Source organism: Trematomus bernacchii, unplaced genomic scaffold (genome assembly GCF_902827165.1).
Source record: "Trematomus bernacchii unplaced genomic scaffold, fTreBer1.1, whole genome shotgun sequence".
Lineage (NCBI taxonomy): Eukaryota > Metazoa > Chordata > Actinopteri > Perciformes > Nototheniidae > Trematomus > Trematomus bernacchii.
Window position 1 is genome coordinate 11039058 of NW_022987851.1, and position 26100 is coordinate 11065157.

General features: G+C 40.0%; 1 protein-coding gene across 2 annotated transcripts in view; it reads left to right on the plus strand.

Moving 5' to 3' along the window:
• The first annotated feature begins 8353 nt into the window (after positions 1–8353).
• The window catches only part of LOC117468827 (CD166 antigen homolog A-like), a 33353-nt gene continuing 15606 nt past the window's right edge, over positions 8354–26100 (plus strand). For both annotated transcript variants that reach the window (XR_004554523.1, XM_034113138.1), the window contains exon 1: positions 8354–8634. Coding sequence is in view for 1 of the 2 variants with exons in the window: in XM_034113138.1 (XP_033969029.1) it covers positions 8574–8634 (61 nt within the window). In the remaining variant the exon portion in view is untranslated. The remainder of the gene's footprint in view (positions 8635–26100) is intronic.

Sequence of the window (26100 nt, forward strand, 5' to 3'; positions counted from 1 at the left end):
AAACAAAGGGAATGTAGGCCTATACAAAGCCAGATTTTAGATATGTGCTGTTTTTATGCCTCTGGCAGGTTTCAGGGTCATTTGCATTCTTTGTAAATCATCCGAGAATAAAACAATGCCAAATACTGTGCCCTCCTCTACTGCAAGCTATGACCACAGCCAGCTCTGCACCACCCAGCTGTCTCCCTCTCTGCAGCTGAAGTTGCATTGTCATGGACACGGCATGAGGTGAAGGGAAAACTGGCTCGAAACAGAGTCGATTGTTATGGTAACACCCGCTTGTTTGGAGGTGTGTTGTAAATGTAGGTGTGGCTATTTGTACTAATGTTCTTGTAGGTCACCGCTCATGAGCATAAACTCAATAGTTTGTTATCCGGAGCCTGAAGGCTTTGAAAAGATAATGTCAAACCGGCGTGGGCCAACAAACAGACTAGTGCTGCAGCTCCAGACTGGTTTCAAACCTTTAGGGCAAAGTGGCTCAAATCCTCCCACATTCCTGAGTCAGGGGGCTTTAGTCGTCCCTCTTCTGCAGTGCAACCGCCTGTGTTTAAACAGTCCTAATCAGATCTATGTGTTGGACTGTTGAGGGCAGGGCTGGATCTGCATTGTTGCCGTAGACAATGAGCGGCTTTGCAGGGGAGATGTGAGGTGACACCTGTAAGGTGCTTCTTTCTCACCCTGCAAACAAGGTATTAGGAAGTCAGTTAGTAAGCAGACCTTATATATGTGGCGCTTTTCAAAACAATAGTGACGAAGTGCTTTCAAGACAGAGGCCAAAGAAAGGACATTAGGATAGAGAGGCAAGACAAAAGCAAGGCATAAAGGCATTAAAAGCCGAAAATAAAAAAGGTGCTCAGCAAACTGAAGTAATAAAACGTTTTTAATTAATCTCTCAATATGTTTAAGTTGTTGTATTTCTTACAGTTGAACTGCTTTTAATTGAACTATTCATATCTTAAACTGCACTGTAACTTTTATTCATGTATTTTTTCTTTTAATGTTTATTTTATTATCTTTGCTTTTTTAAATGACTGTTTTTAAATGCCATTTTCTTAATGTCTTTCATTTTTGTAAAGCACTTTGAATTGCCTTGTGTTGAAAGGTGCTATATAAATAAACTTGCCTTGCCTTGCCTTGAAATACTTAGGCAATGCAAAGTTCTGTAATGCAGTTCTTTCTGTAAATTGATTGGTTGTGTGTGAGGTTTTCTGTCGCTTGCATTTCAAACTGATTTGATCACTTCAGCATGCAAAAGATGCTGCATCTGTAATTGTTTTACAGTAGATTCACTAAAGGCAACTACCAAACAGAAAACTCTGGAGAGAAAGCAAACAGCATCTGATATGTTTTGGTATCAAAGAATTCAAAGATAAAGACAGAAACAATTAGCGGTAGAACTGCTTTGAAACATAAGAACGTGCAATCAACGAATTCAGTAAGAAAAAATTGAAGAGTGTCATAAATATAGGCTATGTGTTTGTGTTTGTGTGTGACTGTCACCAATTGGGACCAGCACAAGTATCGTGAGCAGCAGTGCATTGAGAAATCTGACACCCCCTCAGAACAAAAGACAAGTCCTATTCTCAGTTGGAGATGAGCATAAATTCAGAGAAGGCTGCAGAGCTACCAATGTTTATTTCATAGACTGCAAAAAAGCATCACTGGAAATGAATATAGGCCGTTTTGGACACAACTCCTTATTTAATAATGCCACATTTTAATCAAGATAATTTTAAATCAACAGCAGCAATAATAAGATAAGAGTATCAACCTCCCTTATAAGGTGTTAACAAATAACAGATATAGGCTTTAAGACACCAGAACTCAGTGGTGTAAAGAAACTGAGCACATTTACTGTAAAAGTATAATTTTGAGGTACTTTTACTTGAGTATATCCATGTTCTGCTACTTTATACTTCTACTCCACACCTCAGAGGTACATATTGTTCTTTTTACAATGTCTAATAATAACTTACAAAATATAACCAAAAGATGAAAAAATTATGTATTATAAGAGGCTAAATAAAGATGAGAAAGGGGGAAATTCACAAGCTAGCAGTGTATAACCTATTTTAAATAGGTCTTACCTTTAGCAAATACTACATTAAAGTTCTTCACTGTGTGTTGTGTATCATTATTCGAATATTACAGTATATGATTCTGATATGGGCAATTCTTTATAATGAGTACTACGCTACAGTTACCCTTTTTAGTGTCTTTCAGCTAATTGTATTAATTTCCTTATAGCACAGAACTTCACTATTTTAATTGCTTTCATCAGCTTGTTTGAGAAAAAAACTAAAAACCGGTACGATACCTGGCAAGAAACTGACATAATTACCAAGGTTAGGTAATGTAAAGTAAGGTGTTCAAAAAGTTTGATAGCTTTTAGTTTATTGTTATATTATAGCATTGGATCATTCTTGCATTGCTCAGAAGATGTAGGAGTTAGCCTGAATGGCTTATTTTCATCCATAGTTGCCGGGTTACAGAGAAGATCTCAAATCATCATTTGAAATGTGCTAATATTAAACTTATCTGTAAGTCCCAACTTATCCAGGCTCGTCAGGCATTCAGTGACACACGGGAAAACCTCTTGGGGTTTTCCAAGAGGTGCCTTCACTCAGGAGGATCTACTGGGAATTGTAGGGTGCCATTTTGTAAAGCATTTTTATCTTTCTGTGGCATCCTCACAAAATGTAAGATTAGATAATTTGACAGCATCAGTTATAGAGTCATAGAAGATCGGGGGCTTTCAGTTTTCAGGTTATTTTCTTGCAGTGTTATAATGTTGTGAATTTTTGTGAAGTCCCAGCCGGTTTAGGCTATAAATGCTGTGGTACAACAAATACCCTTTCTCACTCTCAAAACTTTGTCTGGCTACGCATTTTCAAACAGCCAAAATGGGAGTGAGATTATTGTAATGCATGCAAAGCTTCAAAACGAAGTCTGCAGTGACTCAAAGTACGAGTCCCTCTTATTCTTTATTGAACAAACTCATAATGAATCAAAACAGTCTTCACTCTTTGACCATAAATGGCACCTGATTCAGTTGTTGTTGTTGGAAAAAAAAGAATTTCAGTTTTATATTTGATTACTTTTTGGTCTGTTTCATATTCTTGACATGCCCTTTTCACTCCAATATATCACAAGATTGTATCTCACTTGAGCTGGTATTTACCTCTTCTGCTTTAAAGATTAACCAGCAAACAGAATGTCAATGTGCTTTACCCATTTTAATGTACAGAAAAAAGCAGCACATTAAATAATATTCCAACAACTTTTCCTTTGAAATCCCGACAAAGCAAGGAGTTCTAACTTTTTCAATTCTAATAACGGAATTGCCATAACATGTCTTATCATTTGTTTAAGAGTTAATTTCATGGAACATTTGTGTGTTGTGATTCATTATAAGGAAGAGGGAGAAGCCGTCTTCCTAAAACATTTGCTGCCATATTTTTCTGTGTATTCTGAACTGTTTTTTAAAGCATCAGCCTGCAGCAGGCGGCATTTAAGCACCTGAAACGAGCCGCCATTATCTGACAAACCAACAAATTGTTTCAGGCTTAGGTGAGGAATAAACAATACTGACAGCTGACAGATGCCTGAGTTGAACCAGACGGCTCTCCACCTTCATGAATAATTTCTCTGCTTTTCATGCTGCCAATGAATTACATTTATGCATTTACAACCAGGTAATTTGGGAAAACAGACACAACCAGCATGCCAGATTTTGTCGAATATATCGCACACCAACAGCTGCATCCAACGCAGGATGAAGGCAGAGACGGGCTGGGAACATTTCACCGGCAGTACATCTGAACTCTCCCACAGCCTCTGGTGTAATTGATTCGGCCTCACAGATTTTATCCACAATCAGCAGGGTTGGTTTTCTTAGCCTTATATGAATCCATCAAAATGTTATTTAATTTGAAACGTTTTTTTTCTTTGATATTTTGGTTTCAGTTCATATTTGGTCTTTCTATTAGAAGAGTGTTAAGACACAGAAACCTGCTCAACCCCATGACATATTCATCTTATCTTCACTGTTGAGCAAGACTTTGAAGTCTGTGTGCCTTGATCTAAATGTCAGGGTAGAGCAAATGTCTCAAATAAATGCCTTGTTTACTCCAAAGAGTGTAATTTCCTTTTAGAGAAGATTTAAGCATATATCATCATCAAAAAAATCATGTTAGGCAGTAGAAATATCTTTTTGAAAATGCACTATTCTCCTTATGTTTGCAGTAGTTTCTCTGTAGCATCTTCCCATCAGGTCATAGAGCCCAGAGGAATCACTTTCATTCACCAAGCACAATGGTATCACAAGGAATTTGTCTCGGTACATTTGCACTCACATGCTGCAACACGGTTCCACAAGACAGGATTAACTGACTATACCAGTTTAAAAAACCTCACATGTGGTGAAAATACATTAAAATGAAGACAGTAAAATAGCATGGTCAAAACTGAGAAATGGTACCAGTATTAAAGGTTAAAGTACTGATGCAATGATATAGTGTAGTAAATAGTGTAAATGTACATGCTAGCTATTCAGATAATCATTAAAGCTGAGTTTATATGTGTTATTGGGGCTCAACCTATTTCATAATTTATATTCACAAAAGAATGTTAAAGAACCATAAAGACAGAAAGAGTATATAATATAAAAAACCAACGCCAACCATTGACATTAAAGAATAGGTCAATGCTGTAGCGATAACGCTGCAAAGTTTAATGTAGATGCGTATAAAGCTCAGAAGTAAAAACTTGACATTTAAAACACCAAGACTAAAATAAATAATATGTATTAACAATGGATCAGATGACTATGTCCAAATGTTATTTGCAGTGACAAACTCATAGAGTATGATTAACCAACTCCCTTCAGCTCCAAAGTGCACTAGTGTCTTTCAGCTCATGGTCGTGATTGGACGGCCTTTAACTTTACTGTTTTAGTTCACATTCAATGTTTTCTACCTGTTTTCAGCTAAAAGGTCTAGAAACGCCAAACCACCAGTTAATGGAGTAATTCACTCACAACATCCATCATTAGCTCTCAGTGAAATTGAACAACTGTTTGAAATATGCAGAACATTGCATGCATGCTCAACATTGTTGACGCAGTTGACCTTTTAAACCACCAGAAACAACCTGGCAGACATAAGACATGGAATTTGGACTCCTTATTCGTTTTACTGTTGTTATCAAGAAGCAGTTTATATTGACCGGCTTTAATACAAGTGAGGTATGTCGAAAATGTCGAAGCATGAGAAGCTCAAACAAAGAGATCCATTCTCCTTTTCTCCGTGTAAATGTGTGGATTAGTTGGGGGGGGGGGAAGTTAGGCTCTACAGAGAACAGTTGAATCAATAAAACGCGGACTCTTCACAGAAAGAGAGGTAACTCTGCATCGACTACAGGCTGCTCACACACTCAATCAGATTACCTAATGAAGCAATTATTGATCCAGAGTTTGGCTGCCGCTCCGCACAAGACTAGCCATTAAGCGGATCTTCCTCTCCCTTGGCCGTGCTGAAAATGTCGGGTCACTGTGTTCGCTGCTTGACACAGTTTACTGAAGCCCAATCTTTAGGAGACTAATCACTCGTCTGCCTCCCAGGAGCTTTTCAGAAGGGGCAAACACATCCACAGGATATGGAAGGAATTTGATTTTCACAAACCTGGAGAAAAGCCTAATTAACTTGTGCCATTTTTCCTGCTTTAACTGGGTGAAAATGAAGAATTGGAAAGGGAACTGACCACCGTGGAGCTGTAAATGAACAACATCCTGTTTAGGCTGGAGCCCATGCTGCACATAGCACAGGTTACTGCATTCATTCTGACAAAGATGAATTTCCTTATTTGTTTTATTTGAAACAATCCAATGGTAATTAGTGTAGCCCTGAAACAAGAGCTTGATTTCCTGTCACCAGCAGCATTCCCCAATGTCAAAAATGTGTATTTTTATTGCCTTAGTCCATAGCAACGCGAGGATGTTTGTTTCCATGCTCATAGCAGGAGCAATGTCACACTATGTCGCACAAGATGTCAAAATAGGAGCGTTCATTCTTTCATCAAATAACAGACAGCTGGAGCTGGAGCAGTTCCTCCAGACATGATATATTGTAATTCATTAGTCTCTGTGTAATCTCTTTCTGCAGTCACGGGGACTGACTGAAAATGCTCTCCTGTGAATACAAAATGAACTTGAGCTTCAGCTGCATTTATTCATCTGAATAGAACTTCTACAGCCTGCTCAAAGGTTTTTTGGTGACATGGATTTGTTGTTCGGTTTTTGTTTAGTCCTTGACCAGTCTCACCTGCAATTCCAATTATTACCAAGATGTTATAGTTTGGTAATTGAACATCACGCTCCAGGCTCGGCCATCGCTCAGTCTCATTCTCTTTCACCCACACGGAAAAAAAACAAATAGTTCTTTTTCTGCACTCAACGCACTGAGGCAAGAAAAATATTGCTTTGCGGTTAACTTCTAATCAAATTGCATTAGGTTTTCACAGCCTGTGCACTCACTCCATTTGCACAAACCATCATACATGAATTTCACACCCAGGGTGAGGAATACTTACTTGTTCACCCGGATAGATTGCCTCCCCCAGCCCCAACACACACTGTGCGTACAAGCAGGCACACACATTTTGTGATCAGACAACCATGATCATGCAGTTACAGAACAGGGGTAAATCATTTCATTTGCTGTGAGTGTGGTTTAAATTAAATTTGACATGCTCTGAAGTTTATTTTTACCAACTTGTGAAATGAACTAGCTATAACTGTCACTTTTATGTCCGTAAATTTAGAGCGTGGTATTTAGTAAACAGCCCTCATAGTCACAATCTATTTGTCTTTACTTTAGAAACCTGTCTTGAAACCATGGCACGCTATGCAGGTAAATATAGACAGTTAGTGACTTTACACAGAGCTGAGAACAATTGCAGAGTAGTCAGTCCCTTACATAAATTCTAATTATTAACATAGTAGGCTAATTGTATGGATATTAATTATAGTGGCGCAGCTCTTGAATGTTTTCAGTGAAATAATAGAAAAGTAAGGAGATATGAGCAAGGATTTTAATAATTAATTACAGCTTGAATTATTTATGTGGAAATTCTCTCATTATAATTAACCTTGGACCCACATCCTATAGCCTGCTTTACCATGAACCTTCTGTCCTCCGCCTGTGAGGCACAACGCTTGGTTTCACAACGCTTGGTTTCACTTCCTGAATGGAACAGGTCAGTGTGCGTGTCAGGAGAAATATGTTTTTTTTCTCAAGTAAAGGAGTTAAGTAGCATGTTTACCTTGTGACAGTCACTATGAGAGTACACCTTGTACTTCACATGCTATAGGGGACAGCTGTAGTTACAAGTTACTTTGACATATTCAGATTCAGATATCACACTGTGATAAGCTCATCAAATGTTACTGTCATCAGGCAAAAATAACAAATAAATATAAAATCAAAATGTCAACTTTTCAGGAACTCCGGACGGCCTTGTCTATCTTGATGACACATACCCTTTTCAACATTGAACTGACTTTGAATTGAGGAGGAATGCAGTCATTCAGCTCCACTGGAACAATGAAAATCACCCAAAATGGCCAATTTAGGTTGGTAATGTTGTTCATAGATGTACAGTATTTAAACACTCTGCAATAAGACAATATTTTGGATTACAATTAAAATGTTAAGTCTATTAATTGAGTAGTCAATGCACACAAAAAAGGGTTAGGGCAACTTTATATTTTGATAACTGATTCATTGTTTAAAAGCAGACATAATAAGACATTTAGATGCAGCTTCTCAAGAGGTTTTTTCGAAGCTTGAAGACCAAGAGATGCATTCACTCAATGAAATGTCAGATGACTACTACATTTTAGTGCTAAAATGTACTAATATACTTTTACATCAATAGATCTTAAATGCATATTGAGGATTAAGGTGTTTCACCTCTGGGAATTGTGCATGAAACAAGTGTGGCGTTTTTCTGGATTGAAGGTTTCCCCCTGCGTGTATTTGTCTACTTGTGCTCGCATGCAGAGTGAGGGTGCATGTTGGAAAGAGAAAAGGGTGGGGGGAGAAAAAAAGAAGTTGAAGATGAGAGTAAAGGGGGTGAGAGGGAGGGGAAGAAGGGGGGGAGGCGAGGGAGGGGGAGTTAAGGGGGTCTCAAAAAAAGGGGTTGGGTGCACTTTTGTGTGGGAGGAGGAGGGGGGTGCTGGAGGGGAAAGGGAGGATGGGCAGATGAGGGAAGGGGGGGGGGGGGGGGGGGGGGGGGGCGGGCTGCAGACAGTATCCCCCGCCCTCCCTCGCGCTCGTCTCTGCGCCCCTCGCAATTACCTGTTCCACCAGAACTGATGTGAGCGCGAGTTTGCGAGCACATGCAACGTTTGGAGTGGAGCCAAATCTGAACTGAACTACTGTCTGTACACTACCAACAACAGGAGCCCGAGAGGACCATTTTAATTGAAGCCACCTTCAAATATCAACTCAGCCAAGTGTTTTAACAAACCTCCGAAGCAAGCAGCCGACTGAGGATCTGAAAGAGCCGCAAGGATGCACTTGTTGTCCGCCAGCTGTGTGTGTGCCCTCGTCATCTCCGTGCTTCTCCGCCAAGGTAAGCTTTTGTCCCACTATCCGGGCTGTGGTGGTGTTCCCGCGGGTCGCTTCGGTGCTCTGAGCCGCAGGTAGACTGTGTGTGGAGGAAAGTAGGCACACGCAGGTGCCAACAAAACTTCAGCCCGGGTTATCGATCACATTTACGGGGAAGAGTGGCTCTTCGTTTTAAGTTTAAAGTTAGTGTGCTGCAGTACACTTTAGGTTATTCGTCGAAGAATGTAGTCATGTAGCCTATGCTTTTTATATGAATATAGTTTGCATGTAAATGTAGACCTATGGAAATATATTTTATAAAGTCATAAAAAATTATGATGTGGCGATTTTTACTAAACAAATAGACCAACAATATTCACATTGTTCACTCCTATGTGTTTCTATCCATAGCATGTGTGTTAAATTCTGAAACAAAACGTACATATAAACATATTACTTGTATGAAAAATGAGATCAGGCAGCCTTTTTTTTAACTTCACTCACCTCAGTAAATGGTTTATCATTGTACACTTTTGATCGTTTCTATAAAAGAGACATATTTGTATAGAAACTGCTTATATGACATGAACTATTCCATTGTGCCTCCCTTTTTTACCCCCCCCCCCTCCTCATGATGGGAGAGGCAGGCAGTGGGGTAGTCATCATCATCCAGTCTTCACATGTGCTCATGCCATGATGTCATCATGATGCCTAATTTTTTTAATGTGTTTTCTCTCCTGTTTAACACAGGCTGTTGAGCGGAATGATGTTCACATCCTGTCTGATTTATTGTAATTATGGGCTGCCTGTTGGCTGGGGGGGGAGCTGCAGGCTCCAACTAGTAATTACATGTAGGACAGGTCTCATTTTGGATTTGGGCAGTAGCAATGGGTGGCATAAGCGAATGCTTCCAAGACTTTACAAATAGAAAATGGTGTTTTTGTTTTTTAATATTTGATGTGAATTCAGCAACTTGCCATTAAGAAATTCAAATATGCTTTGAAAATTGATGTTTTGCCACTGTTGACTATGAAAAATAAGGAACAACGATAAAGTACAACGTTTTAAAACAACTCTTAGTGCTTATTCTTTGCTTGGTTTTTATTGTGCAATGGGTGTTGATGCCTCTCTCCAGGCTTCCTTGTTGCTTTTCGGGCCAACAGGTAGCAGCACCATGTGCTCACATCACTCAGCCAGGCCATTAAGCAAAGCTGCACAGGGGCAGAGTACTCCCACAGAAAGGAAAGGGGTGGAGAGGTTAATCTCACTGTACTCCCTCTACCTCGTCACACTACGGTGGCGCCTGTTGTTGTAAATTAACACCATGCAGCACCTATCATTCAGGCTCGGGTGGTTTATTTGTAAGGAAATGAACAGCCCTTTTAAGACGTTTTTACACTGCTGTGCCGATGCATTGCCGTGTGCTTGAGACAGGAGGAGAGTGCCCTGAGTTGGTGTTGATGGTTAGACTTTATGGCCATCTAAACTGCTTTGTGTTTAGCAGGCCTCAAGCAATGGTCATGTGTGTTTGCTTTCACAACAGATGGTCAGTCTCTTGCATGTTCTTGCAAAGGGCCAAGGTTTCCCTTCAGCTGTTCCAAAGGAAAATATATATCTACTTAATCCAGGCAAAGAAATCTGACTGAAAGTGTTTATTGAGTTTGGGATTTGCAATAAAACTGCATCAATACTTGTAATAAAAAAACAGGCTTGCGTCTATTATATTTGAACTGCTGAAAAAACAACAGCTCCTGGGCCTGAGCTTAGCCAAAAACAGATACAACTGAAAAACAGAGCTCTGAATTACTCCTAGAACAAATAGTCAGAAAGATGCATCTGTTTTTTTGTTCACTCCCAAGTCCCCACCCTTCCCCCACCACCTCCACCACCACCACCACCCCCCCTCCTGAACAGACAGGCGGCGCCCGGTGTCACAGCTGGTATTACTTGTCAAGCGAGAGGGGCTCTCCTCTTTGCTAATGGACTAATCTCTTGCGAGGGTCACCCAATTTCACCTGAGATAGATTCGTTCTCCTTCTTTCATGTTTAACTAGCTTATTTCCAGAACTGTCCCAGGAATGTTGTGATGTTAACGTACTGGAAAAGGAAAGAATGGCTTTAGTTGTGTTACATGGGAGATTGTGTACCACTGTATTTGTGTACTCATGCTGTGCAGCTCGCATCTTGTTTGTTGGAGCCTTCCTCTTGATGTTTGAAGACTTCTTGTGGTTGTTTCTTCTTTTGAAAAGAGATTTCTTTGTGACTTGCAAAGTATTTCCTTCATACAAAATTCAGATGCATTCATTAAAAATATGGCAACTCAACCAAATCTTTGTTGGTTAGAAATGCTGTATCCGTATTTTGTGCTATCATTTTAAAACTTCTTTGCTTCAAACATATTAGTTGTTCGTTTATCCAATTTGAAAATGGCTTGCTAGCTACAGAACACAATGAAATTGTGGAATCAAGTTTAACATCTCAATTACTGAGTTAGTACATAAGGAAGTATGAGAATCTGCAGAAATGATTATGGCTGCAAATGATCTTAAGGCCCGGACACACCAAACTGACACCAAAGAACACGTGCCGACGGACCCGATTGTTGTGTCGCCTCACGTCTCCTGCGTCTTGGCCAAAAAGTCGCACTGGAACACACTGCAAAGACTTCAGCCAACGGCCAAGTAGCACGTACGCAATGCACATGCGTGAGTGACAATAACTCTCCTTACCAGCAAGCGGCGGTAGTGTGTATTCTTAATTCAAAAGAGGCAACCGGAAGACAGACTGCGTGATATATACAAACAACAAATAGCGTGCGTTCCATTTTCACCCTCGTCCATCACAGACTGTTTCACATAACGACTTATAATCGATAACATGTTTAGTGCGGTACTGGAAAATGAAAAATAATAGCCGTCTGTGTGTGCCTTCTTCACTTCCGTTTCGCTTCTCATGCACTGATTCGCTAAGCTGAACAGCCAATCAGAGTGATTTCTTTGGCCGACGGCCTTTTGCCGACAGCGGAAGGTCTCGGCACGGCCGAAAAGACACGACGGTGCTGGACACACCAATCTGAGTAGGGCGACAGGACGCTTATCGACGGCCAGACATCTATCGACGGCCGAAATCGGCCCGGTGTGTCCGGGCCTTAAGACTTACAAAGAAAACAAACCCATAACACTGCTGGATGCTTAACCCTAATTCGGTACTTCATAATGTCTCTCAACAAGCTCTGTAGGATGCTCAGTTCTGTGTTCAGCGAAAGTGGAATCTTTTTTTCTAGTGTACTTGTATTTTTGATTTTAAAAAAGATCATAGTTTTGAGGAGGAAGTGGGACATATGCCATTAGTCACCAATAATCGCAAAGCTATAAGAAAGAAGAATTGTGGACTTGTGTGGAATGGAAATGTGTGCTGAGGTGCTAATGGTGGAGGGAAAAGGGGACCCATGGGCTCATCACACAGACGAGATCATACTGTAAATTAAAGCATCATTAGGGTGCGGAGCCTAGTGTCACTTCCCATCAGGGGGTTCAAGATTCCTGCTAGCGCCCCTGGCAGCAGCACTTTATGGCCCGGATGTGTGGTTCAAGCTTAATTACCTACTGATATGGTAATTTCATCTTTAGATTACAATTAACACAAAAAATATATAATGCTTTTCTGCGATAAAAACAACCTTATAATCTTTGATGCAACATTTACAAAATAACAGGTTCTTGTGAAGTCATTACATTTGAAACCTCATATTAGAGTTGATCATTTGCCTGAGATTTACAAGAAATAACATATAAAATCAGCTTGTCCCCAGAGAAATGATGCTTATAATATATGCAACTGGACCATATGGTGTGGTAGCTGCTCACATACAGTAGACCCTGTAACAATAGACAATGGCCCTAGATGTGCAAAGAACAGTACAGTTGGATAAAACTGTAATTCTGATGTTTAACACAGTGGATAGTCATGAATTCTAAATGTATTTGCTCTTTGTCTGCTATGCACCCCCACACGTACACACACATGTTTCTTTCCATGCCCAGCAGGACACTGAACAGGTGGGGGAGTGTTGGTTTTTAGGGCCGAGAAGGGGGCAAACCATGTCTCTTTATGGTTTCTGTTTGTGTTTGCAGTTGTTGAAAGAAAACACATTGGTCCCATCGCTCATGTTGTGCTAAATGATTACAACCTTCAAGTTTTTCCCTCATTATTAACTTGATTACAACTTCCAGAGAGAGCAATTCACTCTCTGCTGGCTCACAGAGCAGAGAGATGTATGAGCGACTTAGCTTTGAGAAAAAGAAATTACTTGTGTGGCAAAAGCAATCACTCTCAGGCAATGACTCAACAGTAAAAAGGGTCTTTTTTTTGCTTGTGACAGTTCTCTACACAGGATTATCAGTAAAACAGCAGCAAGAATCTTAATTAAACTTTGGTGACTGGTTTGCCCCACTTTTAGAGCCAGAAAGTGAGATATATTCCCATTTGTACACACTAAAATTGCCTCTTCATCTGCCATTTTTTGGTGTTATATGTTGACTTGGCAGGTTACATTTAGCACTTTATTGGCTTTTTATAAACACGGTTTTCATAGTTATACAAGGAAAGACATTTTAAAGTGAAAGAAAACATTGTACGGTTTAACAGTTTTCTTTTGGCCATTTTCCTCTTATTTTGCACACATGTTCCTCGCTCTGCTGTGCAAAATAATGGTTTATTTGTTATTCAAGGGGAGGGACCAGAGTTCTTTTGTTTCAGCTGTGAAGAAAGGCTTAACAACAGGAGAGGAGAGGGATGACTGGGCTATGCAATAGTGCTTCGTTCTTTATGCAGGAATACCCCCATTGAAATGCATGAAGGTATCCTTGGTTTTGGTGAAAGAGCAACAGCACTCTGAAATTGGGCAGCCCTTGTCTCAGGGACAAAAAGTGAGGTTGTTTCTGTCTTTTGTCATTGACGCAGCCCCTGGCTTTCACTGGATTCTTGTGGACTCCCGCCGACTGTATTGTGTGGCTGGCTCCTTATAAACAAATGAGTGTATGATAGTGACTTCTTGCTCCCGCTCTTCTCTTTGTCATTAATATGGAACAGCACACACCCCTCGGAGAGGGCACAGAGTAGCTGCTGCCTGTCCCTGCACTTCACATTTGCAACCTGACTGGGGGGGGGGGGGGGTGTCTCTCCTCCATATGAAAAGCCTGTGGCCACACCCTTCCTTAACATGGCCCGGATCTTTGTTCAAATTCTCCATTAGAGGCAATGCTCTATTTTAATGAATTCTTTTAGAGGCCTCCATTAGCTGTGATGGTAATCCTTCGACCTCAGAGAATATTTAAGGAATACCATTCAGGGGCATATCTGTGTGGGGAGCCAGAAGATGGGTGCTTATGTGGCTTTTGTTTTACATTTAATGAACTTCTTTTTCCTCATTAAATAAATCTTATAGATTAAGCCAAGACAAAGGCACTGTTCCCACCACTGCCAGCAGCAGGGGCTCGTACTGACCCATGGAAGGGGGTTAGTGGTGAGCCTCTGATAATTATGCCTGCACCATAAAGTCATTATTTCTGCATACTTATGAGAGACAGGGAAGACAAGAGGTTGCTATTGTATGAGTCTTTTAAAGCGAATTCAGTGTCGTTGACTCAGCTTTTGGGTAAAGGTGAAACATCCATCTCATCCCAGGCCAACTCATAGAATGACATGAAGATTTGTCATCTATTCATTTCTGAATCATTCTCTGTTGGGCAATAAGCCTGATTGTAATACTGAGAAGTCTCCCTATTCATTCAGATGCTGTTCATTAATTTTTCATTCATGAAACACTGTGCTGCTCCTCTACGCACTGCCTTAGGGAGTGAACAGAACGGCCCTGTGTCTGCATCTGACCTCAGTATTCACATTCTTACGATTTTAAAAGCTGTTTCTTTGTGTTGTGCTGGTGTCCACGATCCTTCCCTCACAAACTGCAGCAGCAGTCTGCGATGCCTGAAGCTATCTTTGATTACATGCTGCTTCGGTTGAACTTGCAGGAGACACGAGTCCTCATTCAGGGAGACTCTTCACAGGGGATGGCAAGAGTATATCTTTGATTGGAATTAAGAGCCTGTCATTCTTTTAGTGCCTAAGTACAAAACAAGATAGAAGATGAAATGGTTGACCCTGTCCTCTATGGGTCATCAATGTAGCATTACACTTGGGGCTACCCTTGAACCTTTTATAAAGGTCTAAGACAAGGGGGGAGGGGGAGGGCAGACCCAACCTGCTCTAACATGCTGGATGTTTTTTTCCTTTTTGAAATCATGGTATTGGACCAACCTTTCAAGAAGATGTGTTAAAATAGTATACATGCTTCCATAGAAACATGGTTTATATAGTAAGTTAAGAAAGGATACACATTTGAAATATTAACCTAGAATTAATATATAAATAGATTAAAAAGAAATGTATATGTAATTTTAATATTGTCTAATATAAGCAAATAACTAGATTCAACAGCTATATATAACTTTAAGCTAATTATTTAAACTCTGTTTCCAAAATCTAAAGAGTTAAATTAAAACCTTATGGTTATGTACAACATAATGTTTTTTTGCTTTCAACCTCATAAATCAATCCCCCCCCCATTCCCCTTTTCGATGAAAGACATTTCCACATTCCAGTCCCTAGGAAAACTATGACTATCACCCGAGGGCTTGAACTTTCTGATCTGAAGTTCCTTGCAAAGAATGTTATTTACTGGGAAGAAATGTAATCCTGACACGACACAATCCTGTCTTGTTGTGAGCAAAAGGCTTTAGCAAAAGTACCACTGTTTCCTCAGAGGAAGTCAAGTGGTGGCGCTTTACATGCACAGGCTTGTGTTAGGCCCCGCTCACACGGGACCGTTTGCGTTTATGCACAGTATGCGTATTCAAAAAAGTCTTCCGTTCACATGCATTTGTTTCATTTAACGTGTCTGTTCAAACGAGGCCGCTGGAAACGCTGTAGTACATATGCTGGGACTGTAAGTGGCGCTGTAACTTCCGCCAAAATACACCAAAAGCCGCGAAGAAGAGCAACCTGAGCAGCCCCCTGCAATGTTGCCATGGCTACCCTTCTGTTTAAGCCCCGAAACTGAAACTGAAACTGAAAGAAACCGAATCTGTGGATATTGCATCGACCAGAAGCACGTCTCTGTGGAGAGGACGGCTCAGAAAGAGAGATATTCTCTACAAACACCGGGTGAGATCGCACCTTTGTCAATATAATGGATCAATGCATGAAATCTGACTCTGTTTATTTTGTTTAAGGAGTATATTGGGCGTTAACAATTCTGGTTTGCCTTTTATAATATTATTTCATTCAAGAACCCCTTGTGCGTTTAATTAACACAGCTATTTTTGATAGTTGCTACAGCAGAGAGGTGGGGCTATCGCAATTTTTTCAGGAAATATTCGTATAGAGGTGATTACACGGACTCGGTTGACCCCCCAGAGCATTTCGTTTGCAAATCTATCCACCTTGGGACCCGTTATTGTTTGTGGGGTCAGTTTCTATCGGCCTCGTGTAAATAATAGGGCTATACGCACGCGAAACTATGCAGATACAAGCAGTTTTCTCCTCGTGTAAACGGCGCCTTAGATGTTTTATCATAAGACGCTTTGCTTTGCTTTGCTGTTAAGTATTCAGCTGTTCCACTGCCAGACCTACAAGGAAGGTGAAGAGATGCTTGTCTGGTAATTGGATGCAATACTTAATTGTTGTTAATGGGATGTCTTAAGAGGTCAAGTAGTCTATTGTTCCTGGGGAGAATCTCTGAGCGTTACACATCCCACTGGTGCGTTTTAGACACCGATTTGTACTAAATTAATCTCTTAGCAATAAACTCAATGTGCATCACACTGGTTAAACGTTGGCTCAACTGCAAGGTGGTTGCAAAATAAACAAAGCACTGAGGTTTAATAGTAAACTCACAAGCAGCCTGTCTACACGGGCCCCATGTCAAATAAAAGTTGCTTTATTGCCGTGCCTCGCTTGTCTGTGTGGGAGGACATTGTTAAATGAACTTTGTAGTGTTTAATTTTGAGAAATGAAATGCCATAACCCATTTTGCTACCATTCATTCCCCCTTATACAAGCAGATACAGAGGAGATGACACATCATTTCCTCATATAACGATAGTAATTTCACTTCAGAGCACTGGATGACACAGAAAAGCATTTGACAATTAATTATGGATTTTTTTCGCAGTGAGTGTAAGACGTTTTAGGTTAAAGCTGCCTGGATTTTCTAGGAAATCTCAGGATTACCTGTCTTATTGTGGAGGGCTTGCCACAACACGCTGATTTATAAACAGCCATAAAAACGGATACTGACGAAGAGAACATTACAGCCAAAGTCATTTGTTCAGAAAATAAGATCTCCCAGTGGGATTTTAATAATTGTGCTCAGGGGGGAATTCCTCTGATTTCATACTTGAATAAATATATTTTTTATTGGCCTCAGTAATGTGTTGTGTTCACTGAATTTGTTCACAGGTTTTATATCTACAAATATTTATGTTCTCAATATAACCATATTTTTTCACATGTTTTGTGAGCTAAATGATTATAGCAACATGCTCACACTGTGTTAACATGCTTATGTTTGGAAGGTATGATGCTTTTCAAGTTAACCATTTAAGATTAGCCTTCGAAAGCTGATGGCATGCTAATATTTGCCAATTTGTCCTTTGGGACATTTTTACCTGATAATAAACTATGTATAAGGTAATGGGGTCAGCAGATATAACACAAATTCAAACTAAGGGGAACATATGTACTGGGGCTGCAAAAAATATAATCAATTGATTATCTTCACTTTTAGTCTGATTCACATTTCATGGAAATCAATCCATATGTTGTGGAGACATGCCTTTTAAAGCCACATTTAATTTATTTTATGGTGGCACCATAGGAGACATCAGGGAATAACCGAAGGCATTAAGCTTGATCATCTGGGTAACATGAATGTCTTTACAACATTTCATGACAATCCAGTGTTCCATTGCTAAAACTGTGGAGATATTTCAGTTTAGAAATCAGTGGTAGACGAAGCGGACATTGCTATCTTTAGTGCCATGCCAGTAAAAAAATGCCTAATGGTTTTGTTCTGTTACAGCTTGTGGCTCTTTATGGACTTTCGAGGGAGCTCTTGTATTTTTGTGTGACCCTGGGGTGGAAGCAGCTCCTTGCTCCAGAGGACTTTCAGAACATCGGGTTGAATCATTTTGCTTGAAGGGGAATAGTCTGTGCAGAGCAGCCCCATAGAGAGTTCAGAGCTCTTTCGGCCACGTTGTAGAAACAGTATTTTGTAGGTATCTTTCAGAGTTGCTTATTGACAGGTTTTGTGTGAAGTGGGGGGTTTGTCTGCTACTCACTGTCTGTTAGCTCTGCAGGGCTACTTATTCTATTGTTCTGGATGTACCGCACCGGACACGATGCAGAGGGGGGCGGTTCAGGATGTACACTGCCAGGCTGGATGGTTAAAAGCACTTACCCTGATGTATGGCTTCCCTCATGTCATAATGGTAGAAGAAAATTCAATAGCCACTACTAATGAAATTATTATGCTTTAAAGGACCCGGGTTCCTAGGACGACAGGGACATATGCTAAAAAACATAAACTGAGAGTGGTTATCTCATCTTACACAAACAAAGGACTCTAACAAAAGCAAGATTGGGTTTGTTGTGACATTTCTATCTAGGCGGATAACACTTTTTGTGACCTTGCTTCAGCAATAATCAAATTGTCTTTTGGACATCCGTGAATTTATTTTTCATAAACAAACACTTTATGGAATACACTAATCCATCACACACCAAAACCAGCTTGGCACCATTGGAGTAACCATGAGTAAAACCTTTCCATTCATATTCACAGTTATCCCGCCATGTAGGTCTGAAAGTCCTGAAGTTGTAGGAAGACTCAGTGGTGTGACGGCGCTTGTTAATCTCTGAGCTTTCACAGTACTCCATCAAAGCAGACATTGGCCCATGGGTATTAAACATGAAACCACACAGATTTGATGTGCAAGCAGGTACATAATCCTTTGTATGTATTATCTGCATTCCACGTATTCCTCCCACCGCTCTCTGCTCTGTTTAGCCAGCACAGGCTTTAGGACCCCCCCAGAGCCAGAAGCTCAAGCAGGACACAATTTGAAAATCGTCATGCCCTCTTAATACCAACCAGGCTGTTTGGCTTATTTGGATGTGGAGCATTGCCTGCTCTGTTTCACAGTGAAGGGTTAGAAGGTCAGGCCTGTCATTAAGAGTGAACAACAGCATACATGACTCTTTGCTCAACTAATGTGAAAGTATCGGCCTTGCCACAGCAATTACCGGAGATGAAAGCTACACAGGCCATGAGTAGATCAAATAAAAATATCTACCTGTTAATATTTTCTGTTGTTTACAGCATGACAAGGCATGCATTATTGATATTGCAAAGCAGGTGCTGTGAATTATAATCAGACAATAGTACAACCAGCACACATATTTCCATTAATCATCCATTTTGTGTTTGGGGAAATATTATTCCATGGCTCATGCAGCGTCTAATGAGGCACTTTAAGATCGATAAGTGGATGCATTCTTGTTTACCCACGTAGAAAAGTGATGGGCTCTGGGTGGATTCATCTCCCTCCTCCTCCTACCACTGTGGTCAGGACTGTGTGTTTTTCTTTAGTATAGAGACAAGGCTCCATTTGCCTTTGACGGGGAGTGTGGGGGAGGGGTTGTAGCATCAGGTTTGATTGTTATCCTGAGGCAACACCCGCACCTGTATTTTGTGCATTCAAAAAGTATGAAGGTAAACAGAAGTGCTCCCTCAGGCCCAATGAGCCGCAGATGTTTGAAGGGTTTCCTGTTGAGGGAGGCATGGGGGCTGGGACAGGGCGTGGCTTTACCAGGAAAGGAAGCACTTGTGGTTCAAACTGACATGCAGGTACTTGAACAAAAACATACTGCAGGTGGGTAAATAGTGGCATGTGAAGCTGCTGGAGTAATATTTCAACATGTAAATCAAATCCACCAAATGTGTTACTATGCTTTCAGTCTGATCGTGCATTGGATGTTTCAATGTTGACCTTCTGTACGTCTCTGTCTGTTTCCATAAATGTTGATGAGGAGGGCATGGGTTTTGTGCCACGGCTGCAATTTCCAATTATAATCATTACCAATTCAGCTGTCATTTCTGTCAGACAATAAAGAGAAATTCCCATCACATGTTTCCAGACCCCAATGTGACCCTTGCAAATCTCTTTAAAGGTCCACAACCCTTAAGATATTATGTTTTTCAACGATATAAAACTGAAAAGTTGGAACAGTGTTTGACATTTCTACTTGATAAACGACTCAATTAAGCGATTAAGAGCCAAAACGATTGGCGATTAGTCATTTTTCAGGCAGAAATGCCAACGAGTCTCTAGACCAACTTTTCAAATGAGGATTTGCTGTTTTTCTTCCTTTAATATCTGGGGGTCAAACAAAACAAGACATTTGAAGACATCCCCTTTTGCTATGTAATTGGTATCGGCATTTCTGTATTCACTGACATTTCTTAGAACTAAGGCTTACTAAATCTAATCTGATTATTTAATTAAATTATCTAATCAATGAATCTATGTATCTTCATTTCATAAAAGGATCCCTTTGTCTGAAAAAGCCTAGAAATGTAAAGTTACAGTTATATAAAAGAGAGAACAGAAGCAAATCCTCACATTTTATTTGAGTTGGAACCAGCAACATGTTTGACATTGTTTCTCGTAAAGTGACATGAACATATCAACATTTTCCTTCTTTATGAATTAATCAACTTATTGTTCCAGTGCCAGCCTTTCCTCTCTCTCTTTCTATTGCAATATGACGTTAGAGCTGAGGACCCTTCAGGCTAATAATAAAAATTGATCACAAATGTTACTCAATCTATTATTTGGAGTGCAGACACTTAGCCTGGAAGTGAGTCCTGCTCTAGTTGCTTAAGGCAAGTGACAAGGGCAGGTTATGGCTCCTATTTAAAATCGGATACCTCCCATCTGGTGTGATAGCTCTTGAAGAGACCTGGTGCAACGACAAGCACTTTGATGTCAAGAAAGTTGTCTTAAATGTGTCAGGAATATATTTAAATTGCCTATTAACCCATCTGACATGTGATGGTGGGGTGGGGTGGTGTTCAAACAACTTGAGGCTTCACTTCTTGAACTTAGATTTTTGGATATAAGTTCAAACGCTTCAGTTATTCAGAGGGCACTTTATTCATTAGTGAAAGGCATTACTCCGTCTGGAGCATCACACCATCTGCTGCCCCTCTTTAACCCTTCCTTTTATTTTATTAGGCTGTAAACATGTATTTCATTATGGTGTCTGCCTGCATGTTTAAACCTAAATTAGTTTGATTACGCTTCTTAGTGATTGCTAGTGCTTTTAATTAAATAGCCTACAAAGGGTTATTTAAAAGGTAAGTGCTACCCTCTGTGTGCATTTACCAGTGCCTAATAATCTTATACTCGTGTTAAAAACACCAGTAAACCATAAACAGTTCAATCTGTTTTCAAGGCTAAACCCAAAAAGCAAAATTAAATGTTGTGAGTCTAGTTGTACAATAAAATCCCAAGAATACACAAAAATGTATCTAATGTAATAAGTGTTATTCTCTTGGTAAAGGTTTGATGTATCAGTTCTTTCGAAACACTGTTAAACAAGATCAGCCTAGGATAAAAAATAACGACAGGCTGCGATACTGAATGCCAGTCCCCTTTTAGAGATGAATGTATTGAAAGTTAAATGTCTTGTTATGTATTACTACAACTACACAGATAGTCATGTGTGCTTTAATATCTCTGACAATGATAGAACTCTTTTTTATTCCTACCTGAAAAGAAACCTCATTGTGGCACAGTTGAGAAATGGTATTAGCTCCCATTAGTGTCCGCTTCTGACAGCGAAGAATCTGTCTTATAGACTTTAAACCCAGAGTCTTGGTCGGGTTAATGTCAGCTCTTCCTGGAACATGAAAATTAAGTCATGTTCAGAATGTGAGGCCCTGAGTTGCATTAGGAAGGGTTAATGGATAAGTATAAAGCTTTGAAACTGCGCCTTGTTAATGGCCTAATGTTGCCTTTAATGGTAACAACGTTAATGGGAGTTGTTGGTGGATGTTTATAGTTAGGATGTGAGCCCTCCTATGGTCCGCCCCAAGACCACCCACAAGCCCCTCACAACTACTTCTCCCCTCGGGTGCCTTGGCCTGCGCCCTTTAAATATATAATTCAGGATTTAATGGACGAGATCTCTGAGTGCACTTACCACCTGATCACTCCCGCAGCAGACTGCTGTCTTAAGAGCAGTCCACGCACTCGTGCTGCTCATCTGCTGACGCAATTTATGACATTTTTAAAGAGGGTTTTACTAATGCTCGTGTGGTCGAGTGTAAAGCGAGGAACATTTCAAAGACTAATGATCGCGCCACAAGATCAATTTCTAGGAAACCTCATGGCAAGTCATTTAGAGTGATAATCACCCTTCTTGTAATGTGCTTTTATCTTTCTCATCTGTCTCGCTCAGAAAAGTAATGGAACAAAATGACCCGTCATACGGCCAATAATGTGCAGAGGCATACATACGATCCCACAGATACTCTATATAAAAGGTGTGTGTGTCCCTTCTAATTGAATACCTATGCTCTTAAGCCTTATCGTAACATGTATTTATCCCGTTAATTCTAGTACCAACAAAAGGTTTTCCCCAGGTATCGGATTCAGTGCTCTGCTGGAGCTTTGCAGAGCAATTTAAGCCCAATCAAAGCTGAATTGTCTGCTTTGATTGGGCTGTCAGCATCTTTCGAGTGAGACATTGATTTAAGGGAACTTGAACATCATTTATTAAAAACACTTGGCAATTGTTCCTTTTTTAAATTCCATATTAAAATCACTTGCTAATCAAAGGGAAAAATGCAAGTACTTCTTGAATCTTTTTCTGTAATCTATACATCTTTGCTGTGTCTCCCACCCTGCTTCAAAGCTTGAATGCCAGTCAATTAATGATCATGCAGAGATTCGGATGGCACATATATTCCCTGTGTTGTTAAAAGTACGAGAGGATATCTACAATGGAGGGGCTAATGGGAAATAGCTTTTGCCAATCTACCTGGCAGCCAGAGGTCTGTTTTCCTCCCTTATTACCTTGGAGTCAAACAAAGACATCATGTTGAGATATTTCTACTGAAGCCTCGAGGATATTTAATGGAAACTTGACTATCTAACACATCACCGGGAAATATCCATTTAGATGCCAGTCCCTTAGAATAACATAGTTATCCGACTACTTCAGAAAAAGTGAATGTAGACATAAGGTGATAAGTTACTCAGACAGGGTCCTTAATGGACCAGAATGCAATGCAGTCACAAGTCATCCTGTGTTTTGAGATGCAGAGCAGGACTCACTGCTACCTTTGGGCTTATTATTATAGTGCTATCCTCACCTACACACCAATAACCCACAGCTGAAACAAATATTTGTGTCTGTTCTCAGGGGATATCAGCAGGTATTCTGGGAATACACATTAAAGTAAACAAGATGTGATATAACACATGTACTGGTTACTCTCTTAAATTAACTCCTATAATCCAATCCTGCAAAATGAAAAATACATGGATAAAAATGGTGTTTGAAATCTTGGACCAAATAAGCAACAATCAAATAAAAGTTTCTCCTGATTTCTAATTAATCATTTTCCAAATAGCCCCAAGACTGAGTTAACTTAGCCCGACTATTGTTTTCATGTGAAACCCCATCTGTCATACTAAGAAGCTGAATACAAAATATGTTTTGAGGGCTTTTAAAACCTGCATTGAACATCACAGATTTATGATATGAAAGATTTATCTTCAACAACATAACATTTCTTTAGGGAAGATGCCATCAATTACACAAGTGGTTTAAAACACCCGAAGGCTTAAACAAATCTTTTCCTCCTTCTTGAGCCCTCCTCTCTTTCTTTGTCCTCTCGTCTCGATCCCCGGCGAGGGGCGGAAGCAGCAACCTGATCCCTCAGCGGCAGGTCTGCACAGGTACTGAGGGCCGTCATGGAGACGAGTCAGAGAAAATGGAGCCAGCACTTTCAGTCACGAGGCAACAAAGGGAACCCGACAGGTGCAACTACAGGCGATGCATTAGCCCTGTTCCCGCCTGCTGTCGTCTGGAGGTGTCTGTGACCACACATGATGCAGCAAATGAACATTGTTGTTTTACCTGAGGGGGAAAAAGCTATCTATGTGTCTCAAAATCATTTGAACTAGAAGTGTATTGTATATCTAGTGAGAAGAGAGTGTAAAGCAAATTAGGTTATTCATTGCTCGGTACTTTAAAGTATAAAGGTGCATGATTAAGGAACATTGAACATTTCTAATCTTTGCTACTGCACTCTTTTTGTAAACCTGGTAGATACACATTTTCCTTTTTTTTCCTTCTGAATAACATGCAGCATTAACATGAGTTCTGTGGTTTTGTTTGCCTCGCATGAACTCTATTGTTGTTTCTTTTAAACGGTGGCCTGAAAATGTGTCCACGCTGCTGGGGTGAGGGAGAGGAGCCATTATGCTTAATAGACTCAGACTATTAATACTGTGCGGTGTATACTCTGCATAATTCTCCATTTGATGTCCATTCTCCTTCTTAGCACCACACAGGAGGGTTTCACCCTGAGGTGACAAACATGACTCTGCTTCGTGTACGCTTTGAACATTTGCAGGCTTTTCATTTTTATCATAATGCTTTTTTTTCCTACAAACAAGAATGTCAAAATCACAGTATAAAATAATAATCTGATACATATCTGATACAAAAAGTAGCAATTCATCCAATTAATCAAGCGAACATCAGCATTTGTGCATACAAAAAATATATAAATCAATGATTTATTGTGGACCCAAAGAAAAGGCCAAATGTATTTATATGATATAGTGTGATAACTGAACAACTTTTCTGTTATCTGAATGTTGGAAGTGGATTCATTGAAGTTTTCAAGCCTTGAAAGAGAAATCTTGCCTAAGTGTTACACAGAGAACAAAATCTAATTGAATAAGTGTAAGAAACAAATTGGTCTGCTGGCTATACATCAATTCAGCGTTATATAAATGTGAGAAATATCACAAACTCTTTTCCGTCATAAAATAATAAATGTGTTAGATTTTTGTCACAGTTTCTCGAACTTGTAGATAAGAATCTGCAGTTGTTATTAAAAACAAAGAGACTAGACAGGCCTAGTTCAGCTGGACTGCAGATAGCGCCTGTGAGTAACGTTGTACAAAATGAAACCTTTGTCCTAAGTGTTTCTGTCCATAAAGGGACCTCCTTTTCAGATTGTTGCCCTCTAAAAGACCTTTACTCCTTCTGGAGGTCAGAGGGGTGCAGGGGGACATCTTTAGGGTGGTGGGTAGCTTTTTGTGCCCTGAAACAGATGGTGTGGCAGAAAATGAGGCTTGGGAAATGGCTTGAAATCTCCATGTCACACACTCTGTGCAGTTCATTTCACACAATGTGGCTTTTGTCTACCCCAAAGTACTTATACAAACTCATGCCTGCTGCGTACTTCTGCAAAATCGATGCATTTAGGGAAACTAGTCAATATCAACACTGGAATACTTTTTTCAATTCTTCAGCAACAACTTTGAAAATACAAAAATCAATGCATTTATTTATTTATAGAGCAAAAATACAAAATACTGTCTGGCCACAACTTCAGATGTGAGAGTTTTCTTTGTCAAATAGTGTGAGGTTAAGATAAGATAATAAGTACTTTAATGATCCCAATTTGGGACATTTTGGGTTGGTGATAGTCAGATAATGTGTTTGGGTTGTTTGAAGAAGTCACCTTGGCATATACATAAATTAGCTATTTCCTTAATTTCTTCGAGATGTATTACTTAATAATTATGTATTGCAGCAACTTGGAAGACAGCCCAATGAGTACCTTTATACATTTGTAACAATATATTAATGCAATCCATTCAACATTTTTTTTGTTATTTTTTTAAGTCAGGAGCAAAGAGGTTGACATTGTACACGATGCATCCTACCCATAAAAGCTTCTACCATCCTATTTTCATAGCTACAAACAGAGCTGAACGTACATTCAAATGTGTCCTGTATGCATCCCCATGCTTCAAAATGGAGAGTCTCTCAGCTATTGACATTAGTGTTTTTTGTCAACCATCTCTCCTGTAAAAAATTCAAACTGATGCCCTTAGTTCTACACCGTAACGACACTGACAGGCAATTACAGTAGACAGAAAAAAGCAAAATTATAGAGCTTGACATTCAGAATGGTGCCTCCATGGTTCAGCCTGCTGCAGAGAGAAACTGTGCGAAAGGGATGTTGTGCAAGTGTGCTGCCAGTTATCCATCAGTGACATGATTACTACCCTTCCCCTCGACAAAGAGAGACAGACAGTGATAGTGAGGAAGTAGC